The sequence below is a fragment of the Physella acuta genome, unplaced genomic scaffold (genome assembly GCF_028476545.2).
Source record: "Physella acuta isolate Inbredline_101_S28 unplaced genomic scaffold, ASM2847654v3 ptg001453l, whole genome shotgun sequence".
Taxonomy (NCBI): Eukaryota; Metazoa; Mollusca; class Gastropoda; family Physidae; genus Physella; species Physella acuta.
In genome coordinates this window covers 59901-74524 of record NW_026732968.1, presented here as the reverse complement: position 1 = coordinate 74524, position 14624 = coordinate 59901, and the positions used below count along the sequence as shown (strand labels likewise).

General features: G+C 45.8%; 1 protein-coding gene across 1 annotated transcript in view; it reads left to right on the top strand.

The window, feature by feature from the left end:
- The window catches only part of LOC131928010 (serine/threonine-protein kinase SIK2), a 40068-nt gene extending 25444 nt beyond the window's left edge, over positions 1–14624 (top strand). Inside the window, exons 3-12 of the mRNA XM_059283890.1 lie at positions 664–727; positions 7820–7981; positions 8118–8242; positions 8462–8585; positions 8795–9015; positions 9235–10125; positions 10487–10687; positions 11293–11565; positions 12657–12875; positions 12962–14624. Coding sequence (XP_059139873.1) covers positions 664–727; positions 7820–7981; positions 8118–8242; positions 8462–8585; positions 8795–9015; positions 9235–10125; positions 10487–10687; positions 11293–11565; positions 12657–12875; positions 12962–14371 — 3690 coding nt within the window. The 3' untranslated portion in view covers positions 14372–14624. The remainder of the gene's footprint in view (positions 1–663; positions 728–7819; positions 7982–8117; positions 8243–8461; positions 8586–8794; positions 9016–9234; positions 10126–10486; positions 10688–11292; positions 11566–12656; positions 12876–12961) is intronic.

The window sequence follows — 14624 nt, the reverse complement described above, 5'->3', positions numbered from 1 at the left end:
ACTCATTCATGGCATCCCCACCCCTCACGCCCGCCCTATAAAGCGATTAGCTCCAGTTGATTTGTCTCAGGACGTCTTGACGTAAAACTTGCACTTTTTCTTATCCCCACCCTCCCTACCTTTTTTTTTCCTTTCTTGTATTGATTTCTAACGTGAAAGTGCGTCAGAACCCGTGGCATTGACACCATATCTCTGAGTGCTGAGAACAGCAGGAATGGATGCTAACTACACCACGCTAACTACACCACGCTAACTACACCACGCTAACTACACCACGCTAACTACACCACGCTAACTACACCACGCTAACAGCTTTAGTACAGCGTTAAATGAGGGGGGGGGGCGTCCACAAGATGTGGTCACACCATAACTCTGAGGGCTGGAAACAACAAACTTAAACTACGCTAGGAGCTTTAGATGGGGAGGGTGGGGTGTGTGAGAAGGAGTTGACCTACTTCTAGTTGACTTAAGGTCTTGTCTTACTTAATATCTTTATTAAACTGTAGATTGACATGAATGTGTGCCCTGAAATTTAACAAAAATAATGACGGAATTTTTTTCGTCTGAATTTAACTAAAAAATTAATGTGTCTAACGGAATGTGTTTTGACTGAATTTGACGAAAATAAATGTATCTAAGAAATGTCTTTTGACTTCTCTACAGGTGATGGAGACAAAGAACATGCTGTACCTTGTATCGGAGTATGCACCCAATGGAGAAATCTTTGGTGAGTAGCCTACATCGACCTATGATTTACACCAGGGGTCTCCAAACTACGGCCCGTGGGCCGGATGCGGCCCGCGAGGTCCTCCCATATGGCCCGCGGGGATCTTTTTGTCCACGGAAAAAAAACGTTTGTTGGTGATGGCTGAGCAACTTTGCCCAGAAAAATCAAAGACATGTTTGGAACTAACTGGCCCGAGAAATGAAATTTGATAGTTAATGCGGCCCTCGGACTGAAAAGTTTGGAGACCCCTGATTTGCACGGTCCTATTAGAGTTACATTACAGTTATATTGTCCTTGGCTGGTTGAAATAAAAAAAAAACGAACTTGAACATTTTTTTTTTAAAGTGGGAATGGGGACGCTGACCAAGCATGCTTTTATTACATTAAGTTATTGACATGGAAATAGCATTTAGCATTCCTACACATTGTTTATATAATAATTTCTCCACGTGGGAATTCCTTATGTCCAAACGGACTAGGGAAGGACGGGGTGGGTGAGGGGTGCTCCATCTACCTGTACAGCTGTACTGTTTACAAAACCACCTGTCCCAAACGTGGATGTTTACCTGCTGTGCTTTGACGTTGGTTGTCAATTGACGTCATCGTTCTTGTTGCTCCCCCACTTTCTCTGGTTTTGTCTTTATCAATATCGTTTCTAAATAGGTGTGATTTTTGTGTGCCACCCCCCCCCTCACCCCTCACCCCTCCTTATCTTTTCTCTTTTTCCTCCCCATCTCCGGTTTATTCTCCATTTAAATAAGTGATTTCTCTTGCCCCCCCCCCCCCAATCTAATTTGATTTTTCTTGTCCCCCCATTATATCTGATTCTTCTTGTTTCCCCCAGCCCTATTTAATAAGATGTGATTTTTCTTGTTCCCTCCCCCATCTAATTAGGTGTGATTTTTCTTGTTGTTCCTCCCCCCTTCTATCTGATTTTTCTTGTTGCTCCCCCCTCCCCCTCTAATTAGGTGTGATTTTTTGTTGTTTCTCCTCTTAAGCTAACGTGCTTTAAAAAATGACCCCTGGTTGTATAATCAATGGTTTCCTATTGAAGATGTAGGCAACTGATGTCGTGGGCGTCTAGAAAACTCATTGAAGTATTTCCTCATCATTGTATTAGTTTCGTTTTAATTAGTTAAGGTTGTGTTTTATTGGTGTGTAATGAAGTCAGCTGTTCATTGTGTTTGTAGTGTGATCTAGTCAGTTGATGTATTATATTGTAAGTTAGTTAAGTCTGTGTTTTATTGGTGTGTAATGAAATCAGCTGTTCATTGGGTTTGATTGTTGTGTCATCAAGTCAGTTGATGTATTATATTGTAATGTAATGAAATCAGCTGTTCATTGGGTTTGATTGTTGTGTCATCAAGTCAGTTGATGTATTATATTGTAATGTAATGAAGACAGCTGTTCATTGTGTTTGATTGTAACTTTAGTGCACATTATTTGTCCGATACAGTGAAGGTTCTAACGATGATACAAGATGTATCTAGAGCAGCTAGAGTGACATTGATTTAACGGCCTTTAAATCGTAGCTCAACTGGCACATATATGACCTAGTTCTGCTGTGGTCATTTCGGTACAGAATCCTGCGTCAGCTGAGATGGTCACTCACTCTTGTCCTCAGACATGTTCACGGTTTAAACTTTAGACCGTCGTGCCCAACAGTGGTCTGGCTTGGGAAATAAATAAATAAAAGCCCCCCCCCCCCCATTCCATTTCCCTCCCATCTGGGTATTCATTTTCACGGTGTAATAGTTTTTTTTTATCCAAGCCCGATCAAGACGCTTAAGTCACGCTATGAATTGCAATATACATTAACAACAGAACAACAAATCGGAAGGGTCAATTAAATTTAAGACCTTTTTAAAAAAATCAGATGATTTATTTAGTCCTTTACAGCACCGATCCTACTGGGATTTATCCTAATGTCCTGTCGACCCTGTCCACCTCTGGTCGTGTCCCTCCAGTGGATCTCGTCTTATTCCTTCCACGTGTAGCCGTGTCAGCAAGATGTGTTTAGTCTTCTGTGTCAAGGCCGTCTTAAAATGCTGGTGTCTCGTTTACTCGTTTTACTTCCGTGTTCTTAATGGTCACATTTTTATACGCCTTCAAAAAAAAAACGGATAATTTTAAACAAATCCAACCAAATATTTGTCTTGTGGTGTTAGGTGTCACCCAGCTCCTCTTCCTCCCATTTTGTCTACGGTCTGCGCTAGCGTGCGTCGTGTCTTTGCTAGCATGCGTCGTCAGTTTGTCTCTGTCCTTGGCGTGAGTCCTCTCTGTGAGCTGTGGCACGTGCCTGCAACGTAATAGCCTCTTGATATCAAGGATCGTCTGACGTCATCTGGTAACCTGAGCGCCTGCCTGGGACGGTGAGCGGTGTAATTAGCACGGACAAAAGACCTGGCTCTAGGCCCCGGGGAGATTAGAGGTGATACCGTCTCAGCCGTTGCTGGTGATACCGTCTCAGCTGTTGGTGGTGATACCATCTGAAATTGGGCTGGTGATACCGTCTTAAACTGCTGGTGGCGATACCGTCTCAGCCGTTGGTGGTGATACCATCTCAGCCGTTGGAGGTGATACCGTCTCAGCCGTTGCTGGTGATACCATCTGAAACTGGTGGTGGCCATACCATTGAAATTGGTGCTGGTAATACCATCTTAAACTGTTGGTGGTGATATCTTAATTTTTGGTGGTGACACCATATTAAACTGGTGGTGGTGATACGATCTTGAACTGTTGGTGGCGATACCAAGTTTGTTTATTCTGATGCTAATAATACTTCAGTCCCTGTTCAAAATGCTCCCAGCTCTAGCTTTACAGCCTACCCCCCCTCTCCCCCCCCCCCTCTCCAAGCTGTGTACGACTGATTCATGAAAAGAGAAACTCTGTAACTAGTTGTTAAATAACTTTTTCATTCACCTTTCTCGCGCTTTCATTCTTAATAGGTCAAAAGGTCACATGTCAAGGCTGTATTTATTTGGCTCGCCACGTTTGTAATTGAGTCCCAAATTTCTGGCATCTTAGCTTGTTTGAATGTAAAGGCCATGCTATCCGATAGATTCTGTTTAACATTTGACTAAAATAAACAAAGGACATTCCACTTCTGGCAGCCTGCCGATGTGGGAGATCGGTTCCACGCCGGCTCTTACGGCGCACCATACCTTAAAGATCTAAATATAGTTCCTAGCTTCATTAGACGCTCTGTTTTAGGAAAGTCGAGACAATCGCAGATCACGTGTTTACCAAACGTGGCTGCCATTGGTTGTTAATTGTATTATTGGCGATTTGGGCCAGGGAGTCTCACATTTCTAAAGGTCGGTGTCATGTTTCGTTATTTGGTGAAGCGGAATTTTAAATCTGACCAAATTCACATTACCAGAAGTGACAAACTACCTGATATATATATATATATATATATATATATATATATATATATATATATATATATATATATATATATATATATATATATATATATATGCATTTAAGTTGTTTTTTTTTTTGGCTGGGATATTTAAAAAATAAAAATGAAACCTATGCTTTTATTGAAAAACTGGACAACTGAGTAACTTATGCTCCCGTAGCATTGTAGGGGATGTTGTGTGTTTGTTAACTAAAGCTCGTACTTTGGTCGATTGGGGAGTACCCTCTCTCATTTGACTGGTCTGACGGACACATTAGTTATGCATAATGTCATTCCTATTGTATGGATCCGTATGACGCACATCTATATATAGAGGACTCGTAGGACGTCGCGCCTATTGTATTTGGACCCGCTGACAAGCCTGACGTCACACCTATAATGTGTGGACAATTATGTCTGACGTCACACCTACAGTGTTTGGTACCACTGGTCATGTCTGACGTCACACCTACAGTGTTTGGTACCACTGGTCATGTCTGACGTCACGCCTACAGTGTTTGGTACCACTGGTCATGTCTGACGTCACACCTACAGTGTTTGGTACCACTGGTCATGTCTGACGTCACACCTACAGTGTTTGGTACCACTGGTCATGTCTGACGTCACACCTACAGCGTGTGGGCCCACTGGTCATGTCTGACGTCACACCTACAGCGTGTGGGCCCACTGGTCTGACGTGGCACCTCCAATGTATGGACTATCACGTATCGCTGATGTTTTCGTGCTACCACTGAACAACATGGGATTAAACCATCTAAATGTGTTTACTGGAAAAACTAATTAGTTTGACCATGCACGCGTTCTACCCTTGTTTTGCTTCTATAGATCTAGTGATTAAAGCACACAGATCTAGTGACTTATGTACACATACTTGATGACTAAAGCACACAGTTCTAGTGACTAATGTACACATATTTGATGACTAACGCACACAGATCAAGCGACTAAAGCACAGAGATCTATCGACTAAAGTACATCGATTAGTGTCTAATGTACACAGATCTAGTGACCAGAATGAAATAGTACCAAGACGATGCCTGTATAAAATGTTCCCGCGCCTTGTTTAGCCCGGACTAAATTAGCACCTGTACAGAAATCAATAGAACCGATGCTTATTTGCTAGCTGAAAATCTATATCCGGCTTACTCGCGCTCCCCCAAATAGACTGACGGTGTAACGAAAATGGAAACATTTTAATGGCGATCTAATGAAATTAAGGGCAGGGAGCATCTATTTCTGTAGTCAGGGGAGGGGGGCGACAGGAAGTGGAATTGGTGAGCTGCTTGCTTCCCCTACCCTTGCAGTGGTCTTTTGTACCATGGTGTTTTCTTGTTGTAATTGGGGGTGAAGTCTAACACGTCGAATAGGTGATTGTCTACAGACTTGTAGGTCTCAGTTAGATATAGCTTGTGTGGGAGGTGAACTTTGAACTGAGCCCACCATTGTGTGGGAGGTGAACTTTGAACTGAGCCCACCATTGTGTGGGAGGTGAACTTTGAACTGAGCCCACCATTGTGTGGGAGGTGAACTTTGAACTGAGCCCACCATTGTGTGGGAGGTGAACTTTGAACCGAGCCCACCAAGCTTCTGTGCGAGTCAAGTTTCTCCTAAATGAAACTGAGACACGTATCCCATTGGGATCTTTGAACGTCTTTAATAACTTTTTGATCAACCCGTTATTTTCATCCAGTACATTCGTCGTCTCGCCAGCCCTCACTTCCACGAGAGCTCACCTCTAACTTTGATTTCAAGAAAACAAAAACACTGTATTGTTAAAAAACTGTTGAGAGGTTTTTTCTCAAGTTATCTATAAAAGAGATGTGTGTTGCCACCGTGTGGTATCGGCATGATCTGCCTGCTGAGGTGAAGTGAGAGATGCGCCTCATGTGGGTGCTCTCTGTCCACATTTAGATGTTAGTACCGTTTTACTGCCGTCGTAAGTTGTGTGTGTCATCAAAAGCTTTCAACCTGTTACGCTTCAACTCTTGCTCCCCCCCCCCCCCTTTCTCATATACACACTCAATAGTTTGAATAATAGTTCTCTCAGTAGACTACTATTGAGAAAAAGTTTTAAACTTTTATAACCCATAACACGCGTGGATGGCAATAAATACGGACCTATTTTAATACTGGTTATATAACAGCCTACAACTTTGTTCGTACATCGCTGGAAATATTCGAAGCTATTTTTGTGTGTGCCAATAATGAATATTGTCATCTTAACCTGCTCCTCCCTGACTGCCACAATAAGCTGACCCCAGCCACGACCCCCCCCCTGACGATGTCAGTAACATAACCCACCCAAATATGCCGCCCTAACCTCACCCCCCAACTACGCCACCATAAACTGACCCGCACCACAATCCCCCTCCCCCCTGACTAGGCCGCTGTAAGGTGTAACCTGACCATATCCCTCACGGTATTGTGCTATGTTAAGGTAAGCAACGGAAATATTCTTTTTACGTATTGGTTTTCGGGATATGGTTTTTAAATTGTTGTTTGTAGGCCTACGGTCGGTCGTTTACTAGTCTTAGAAAAAAGCGCGCATAAAATTGACTTGTGTGGTCTTGCGTTCTCATCATGCAACTAGAACTGTCCACGTTTCTGTATGTACATGACTGACACGACCTCCGTGTTTAAGTTTATCAGGTCTAGAATGTATCTATATATAGCCTGCTTGATTTACAAGACATTGTTAAAGATATGATGATCGGGTCTGCCCGCACTAGGACCACGTGATGTAGGTTTGCGCCCAAGGTGAAAGTCTTCGATCGTTGAGAGACTGATAAATAAGGTTAAGTAAACCTGGCCCGCATGGCTTGACGTCATCAGTGTAACATGAGACTGGTATTGTGACCAAGATAAGATGCTATGATGGTAGGGCAGGTAAACATGGGGGGGGGGGGGGCGGGGCTGTTGGAGTCAGTTTTATGGCAGTGGTGACATGACAAATGGTCTTGTCATTTTTGTTGTCTTGAATTAAAATGGTGCCTCCCCCCACCCCCTTACTTCTCACCAGGCTAGAGTTATCTGTTGGTTGTGATTTAAACAACTTCACCCTTCTGTACTAAGACAGCCCTGTGATTTTCCTTTTGAGCATTTTAGCTATTTGTTTCTCCTTTACTCAACTCATGTTGGAAGTATTTTATAGACATCTTCAACTCCTTGTACTGGTTTAATGTTTCCCTGTTATTATCTCTATATCCAGCATTACACTCTCCCCTTTCTACATACATTTTGTGTTAATCTTTGTGCCTTTTTTTATCCACTATAATATTACACTGTCCCCATCTGTACCAAGTTATTGTTACCTCTTTGTGTCTTCTTTTTATCCATTATTACACTGTACTGCCTGTTTTTTTTTGTCCCTTCCTGTGTGAAGTGAGTGTTGATTTTTGTGTTATCTGTTTATCCAGTACCTTGTTGTCCCATCCTGTGCTGTTAATGTTACACTTAATGTTATCCTTTAATCCAGTATTACATTCTCTGCTTCTATATCAGCTTTGTATTATCCTTATCCAGTAGTCCACTGTCCACTGCTGTACTTACCTACTGTCAAAACTGACACTGCCATCAACACAGGCTATAACCTTCCAGTAGTCCACTGTCCACAGCTGTACTTACCTGACACTGCCATCAACACAGGCTCTAATCTCCACCCCCAGATTACATCGCCCAATATGGTCGGATGCCAGAGCAAGACGCTAGGAAAAAGTTCTGGCAGATCTTGTCAGCTGTGGAGTACTGCCACAACAGGAGGATAGTCCACAGGGACCTCAAGGCTGAGAACCTTCTGCTGGACGCCAACATGAACATAAAGATTGCAGGTACGCTCTGCTTCACCTAGTTTGTCATTGTTTGGTTGTCACAAAAACCAAACTTTACAAGAACCCTATTTTGTGTTCATGTCTCCATATAATGTCTGAATGTACCATGCTATAATTAGACTATTTTTCCCCCCAGATTTTGGTTTTGGAAATTTTTTTGAACCCAATGAACAGCTGGCCACCTGGTGTGGGAGCCCTCCCTATGCAGCGCCTGAGGTCTACGAGGGGAAGAAATATCTGGGGCCACAGATTGATATTTGGGTCAGTGGCCAGCAGACATTTTATTTAGCTCTCTAACTTAGGAGAACAAATTTTCTTAAGATTTGAATTGTCTTACTAATGTACTGCACCATATAACTTAGTGTCCTATATGTAAGGAAGTGACATTTATTAAGTGTTACTTCTGTGCTACACTATATAACCTAATGTCTTTTGACATTTGAAATTTCTTACTAATGTACTGCACTATATGTCTTACAGAGCCTGGGTGTTGTCCTCTATGTCCTGGTATGTGGGGCGCTGCCATTTGATGGCCCCAACCTCCAAGTCCTCAGAGACAGGGTCCTGTCAGGACGGTTCCGTATTCCTTATTTCATGTCCTCAGGTTTGTTCTCTCTTTAGCTACCGGGCAACAGCTCTGTTGTATAGTTACCTAGCAACAGTGCTGCTTAGTTACATATTATTAATTATGTGGCTTATAAATAAATTTGTATTTTGAACCAGCTTTGTCAATAAAACATACAGAAATAATTGCTAAAGGTGATAATAACTTGGGTATGGTTGCAGTTCCCTTAATTGTTTTTCTCCACCCAGAATGTGAACAGCTTATCCGTCGGATGCTGGTCCTAGATCCCACAAAACGCTACAGCATTGCTCAAATCCGTGCCCACCGCTGGATGCAGATAGACGGGGGCTACCCCCGCTCTGCCCCACCCTCACCTATCATCGGCTACAACGCAAGCGTTGGAGAATTCAACGAACAAATTCTTCGCATCATGCAAAGTTTGGGCATTGATCAGAAGAAAACTATGGAGGTTAGTATAGGCCCTTGTTCAAACTCTGCTTTGTTTCTATAATAAAACAGTTTAATAAATAGTAATATTGGTTACTGAGCAATCGTTGTTGCTCTGTTAAATAAGGAAAAGAATGTTAGAACTATATATATAATTTTTCCTTTTTTAAAATCAATAAAAGTTATTTGAAACCAGTTTTGTGTGGTACATGTAACCTTGACTGTGTTGTTTCACCTGCAGGCATTACGCAAAGACGCGTATGACCACTACACCGCCATCTATTACCTCCTGCTGGACAGGTTGCGCCACCACCGAAGTAGTTTCCCCACAGATTCCAGAGTTGACGCTCGCCGGCGCCGCCCTAGCACCATAGCCGAGCAGGCCATGTTACAGAATATTCCTGGTCGTCCGTTGATTGGATCAACCAAACACGGAGGGTTCTCTCGCACCCTGGACACCCCCAGCGTTGGCACCGTCCTAGTGCCACGGAACTATCCCCTCAGTGAAGCAGACATGGTCCCGCCCACGCCAAACGTGGCACTCTGCATGAGTGAGATTCTCCCCCAGCCCTTCCTCAAGTCCCCCCAGGGTGGGGCTGTGGCTGGCAGTGTGATAACAACATCCATCGATGAGGGTGTGGAGGTGGATATCCTAGACCGCAGGGACTCTGACGTTGAATCCATGATCGGTGGGGGTGCTGGTTATCCGTCTCGATCTCGAGGTTCCCTGTCTGGTTTCTGTACGGGCCAGCGGTCAAGCATGTCCAGCTGCGGAGGCCAGAGCAGCATGGTCAGCCTGTCCCCCTGCACCAGCACGGACTCTAGCCTGGGGGTGGACCTGTGCTCCCAGCTGTCCTCGCCCTTCCAGGCAGCAGTCCTGGCCATGCAGCAGGAGGGGAGCTACATCAACACCAGCCGTGGGAAGGCCCCCGCGGAGAACAGCCACCAGCATCTGCTCACCCTGTACCCCAGCTCCATGTTGAGTCACCTGACCAATGTCAGCGGGGGAGGGGGAGGTGGACATCCTCGCCATGGGCGCTACTCCATCAGTGGGCCATCAGGTGGACCCTCGGGTGTGTCTCCGTTCTCATTGAGGCCAGACATGGCGCTGGGTGTCAACCAGTTTCTGCAGGTAAAACATTTCCTTCCTCTCATTGCTCTAACACAACTGAAAACAACATATTTCTAAATACTTTTGTCATTTCTATGAAATTTACTTGCTGAAGATTTTGGGTTATGTTTACATATCATCAGCATTTAGTCAACTTTTGTATATTAACTAGTCCGTAGGTTACTTGAAATTGACCTGTGGTCATGGTTTTAAAAATAACAATGAAAGTGCCAGGTCTCTTGACCACGTATCCACAAAACTTGTTATATAATTGTTTCTGATCTCTGTCCAGGGTGGATAGTAAAATTTATATCTCACTAAAAAAACATGAGTACAAAACTAAAAGGATCACCAAAATTTTGACATGATGTATTGTGTGCAGGTGAATCAAGATGAACAGCCGGTGCCAGAGGAATTTCTACAAGACAGGGCTCAGACCAGGTCTCCAGTCAACTTCAGAGAAGGTCGGCGTGCATCTGATGGGCTGGTAGCTCAGGGCATCATTGCATTCAAACAGAAGTTAAAGGAGAGCATGCGGGCCCAGGGCATGCTGGAACTGAGACAGGAACATCAGCAGCTGCAGGTCAGTCACCTCTATTTACCAGTGTTTCTTTAAGTATTCATATCCATTTAGTCATTCATATCCATTTAGTCATTCATATCCATTTAGTCATTCATATCCATTTAGTCATTCATATCCATTTAGTCATTCATATCCATTTAGTCATTCAAATTGTCTTGGTCATTGAAATCACCTTAGTCATTCAAATCAGATCACCTTAGCAGGGGCGTAGCGAGGGAAGGGGGGGGGGCGGGGGTGCGGACCGCACCGAGTGACACAATTTAGGGGGGTGACACCAAGGCAAAAAATAGCAAAATATATAGAGAAAAACTTGAGGGGTGGGGGGGGGGGGGTTGCAAATTGAAATTTTAGGGGGGGGGGGTGCAAAAAAGAAAACTTGAGGGGGGGTGCAGATCGAAAGTTTGAGAAGGGGGGTTGTGCAAATCAAAAACTTGAAAGTTTGTCCTCGGGAAGGGTCGTTACGCCTCTAGGGGGTGACACCATTAAGTGCCGCACCGGGTGACACTCGACCTCGCTACGCCACTGCACCTTAGACATTGAAATCAATCTAGTCTGTGATGGTCATGTTGTGTAGCCTAACCTGAGCTCAACTCTGTGTCCCACAGAACATGTACAACACCAAACCCACTGAGAGCGTCAGCACCAGCAGTTGTCCCACAACCACCACCACAGTCACCTCAAGCACAGCTGTGACGTCATCCAAGCCGCCACAGCCCCACCGCAAGCTGTCTGCGCCCCACCATGGAGGCTTCCGTCAGTGGTCGCTGGACGAACAGTCCCCCCAGCGGCGCCGCCCTCTCATCAAGAGGATGAGCCTGCCATCAGAGACCTTTGACATCCAGCCACACCGCCTGCTGGCGTTGAAGCAAGCTATACAGGTGAGACAGTTGTCTAGAAAGGTGAGACAGTTGTCTAGACAGGTGAGACAGTTGTCTAGGCAGGTGAGACAGTTGATTCAGTCTAGACAGGTGAGACAGTTGGTTCAGTCTATACAGGTGAGACAGTTGTCTAGACAGGTGAGACAGTTGTCTAGACAGGTGAGACAGTTGTCTAGACAGGTGAGACAGTTGTCTAGACAGGTGAGACAGTTGATTCAGTCTAGACAGGTGAGACAGTTGATTCAGTCTAGACAGGTGAGACAGTTGATTCAGTCTAGACAGGTGAGACAGTTGATTAAGTCTAGACAGGTGAGACAGTCTAGACAGGTGAGACAGTTGATTCAGTCTAGACAGGTGAGACAGTTGATTCAGTCTAGACAGGTGAGACAGTTGATTCAGTCTAGACAGGTGAGACAGTTGGTTCAGTCTATACAGGTGAGACAGTTGTCTAGACAGGTGAGACAGTTGTCTAGACAGGTGAGACAGTTGTCTAGACAGGTGAGACAGTTGTCTAGACAGGTGAGACAGTTGATTCAGTCTAGACAGGTGAGACAGTTGATTCATTCTAGACAGGTGAGACAGTTGATTCAGTCTAGACTGGTGAGACAGTTGATTAAGTCTAGACAGGTGAGACAGTCTAGACAGGTGAGACAGTTGATTCAGTCTAGACAGGTGAGACAGTTGATTCAGTCTAGACAGGTGAGACAGTTGATTCAGTCTAGACAGGTGAGACAGTTGATTCAGTCTAGACAGGTGAGACAGTTGTCTAGACAGGTGAGGCAGTTGATTCAGTCTAGACAGGTGACACAGTCTAGACAGGTGAGACAGTTGATTCAGTCTAGACAGGTGAGACAGTTGATTCAGTCTAGATAGGTGAGACAGTTGACTCAGTCTAGACAGGTGAGACAGTTGTCTAGACAGGTGAGACAGTTGTCTAGACAGGTGAGACAGTTGTGTAGACAGGTGAGACAGTTGATTCTGTCTAGACAGATGAGACAGTTTCCTACTGTTGTGACCTTACCTGACTGCTTGATATGGCTGTATGTTTCCTACTGAGGTGACCTTACCTGACTGCTTGGCTTGATCCACAGGTAGAAGAGCACCTAGAGAGGGCCAGTAGCCAGGAGAATGTTGACCAGTCAGTCCAGGCCCCCAGTGGCCTGACCTCTGGGACTGGAGACTTTGTTGACAGCAGCCAACAGAGGCTGCAGCAGAAGAGGCAGACCTTCCAGAAACATGGCCAGTTGGCCCAGCAGTTCCAGCAGCTTAATCTCAAGCCTGGCGCCACTCCCACTTTTGCTGCTGTTCAGGTATGCAGTTTACTGCTTGGTTTTAGTTTTTACACATTTTTTGTTTGAGATGGTCAAATAAATGTCCTGTCCTCTGAATCTTTTAGATGGTGCCAGGCTACTTTGCTCAAGCCATGACTCAGCAGTTCCAGGATCAAGCTCCAGGACAAGTCTCAATGGATCAGAACTGTCTCACACAAAACTGTCAACTCCAGGATCATGGCGTCACTGACACCAGTTTTAGCCAGTCGACACAGATGACAGTGCCAACTATGGTCAAGGCCCAGACGGAGGCCAACAACTGGCCCCTCCAGGCCATGGCCGCCCAACCTTTTCACCCTATGAACCCACTGACCCAGGCCAACATGAGCCCTTCAGTATTGGACCCCGGCTCACACGGGGCGCCCTCTAGTACTTACATGGCACAGACTTACGACACCAGCCACGGCGCCGAGCCAGAGACTGGCGCCCAGGATTCTTTCCCCAGCCTGTTCCAGCAGAGGATGGCCATGTCCTCCTTCACGCACCAGCCCATTGGGGAACAGCTGCAGCAGCTGGTCGTCAGGTCCCACCCCGGACTGGCCCCAGCCTATGATCAGATCCTGCTGCATAGTGACAATCCCCTGGTGCCATTTTCTGTGGCCTACAGGGAGGTGATCTGTGATGGTGCCGTCAGCTCCAACAGCTGCTGCGCCACAAGCTGTAACCCTTCCTATGTTGACTCCAGCAATAGTAGCCCTTCAGCAATCTACCCCGCCCGTTACGAACCCACCCCTTGTTTTGTTGCAGACAACTCAAAGACTCCGGAACTCTCTGATCCCTGCTCACAGACTGGTATTTCATGGCTTTCCTCCCCTTCTCCGTCCTACACGACCGAGCCAGACAGTCACTCCCAACAGATGACCAAGAGTGACCTTGGCTTTCAGCGTGCTGAAGCTCCCCCTCAAGATCACACAGGAAGTACCACGGTAAACAACGACCTAGACCAGATGTATGACCTGACCTCACCCAAAATGTCTTCGGCCCGCTCCGCTCACATGCAGCGCCAGTCGTTTGCCAGCAGACGTGAGGAAAGTTCCATCGAAGCGGAAGATCTGCCCACCCCCACACAGTGGCAGCGGAGGACTGGGGTTTTCATGGCTGTGCACCCTTTTCAGAATGAGAACACGTTTCCTTTTGTCTCTGGTGCTACCACATCCTCTGTGACGTCACTCCCTCCCTCCACTGTGACATCTTACCCTCCCTCGACTGTGACATCGTACCCTCCCTCGACTGTGACATCTTACCCTCCCTCCTCTCACTCCCCAACTACCTGGCTGTCTGATCACACCAGCGCCCACCCCTCCTCCCCCCACCCTACCAACCCAATGTCTGACCTGTACCCACAGTTCCAGTACCCCGTCTCCCCCCACCACCCTGGGGCTGACGGCCAGTTCTGTCAATCAAACTTGGCCAGCGAGGGCCGCACGGGTATGTTGTCATGGGGTCAGAGTGAGGAACAGATGGACTTGAGTTGACCCCTGTCTGTAGCTAACAGGAGTTGACCCCTGTCTGAAACCAACAGGAGTTGACCCCAGTCTGTAGCCAACAGGAGTTGACCCTGGTCATAGCTTGTCTCAATGGTGACCTGATATCTGCCAGAGTTGACCCTGGTCATAGCTTGTCTCAATGGTGACCTGATATCTGCCAGAGTTGACCCTGGTCATAGCTTGTCTCAATGGTGACCTGATATCTGCCAGAGTTGACCCTGGTCATAGCTTGTCTCAATGA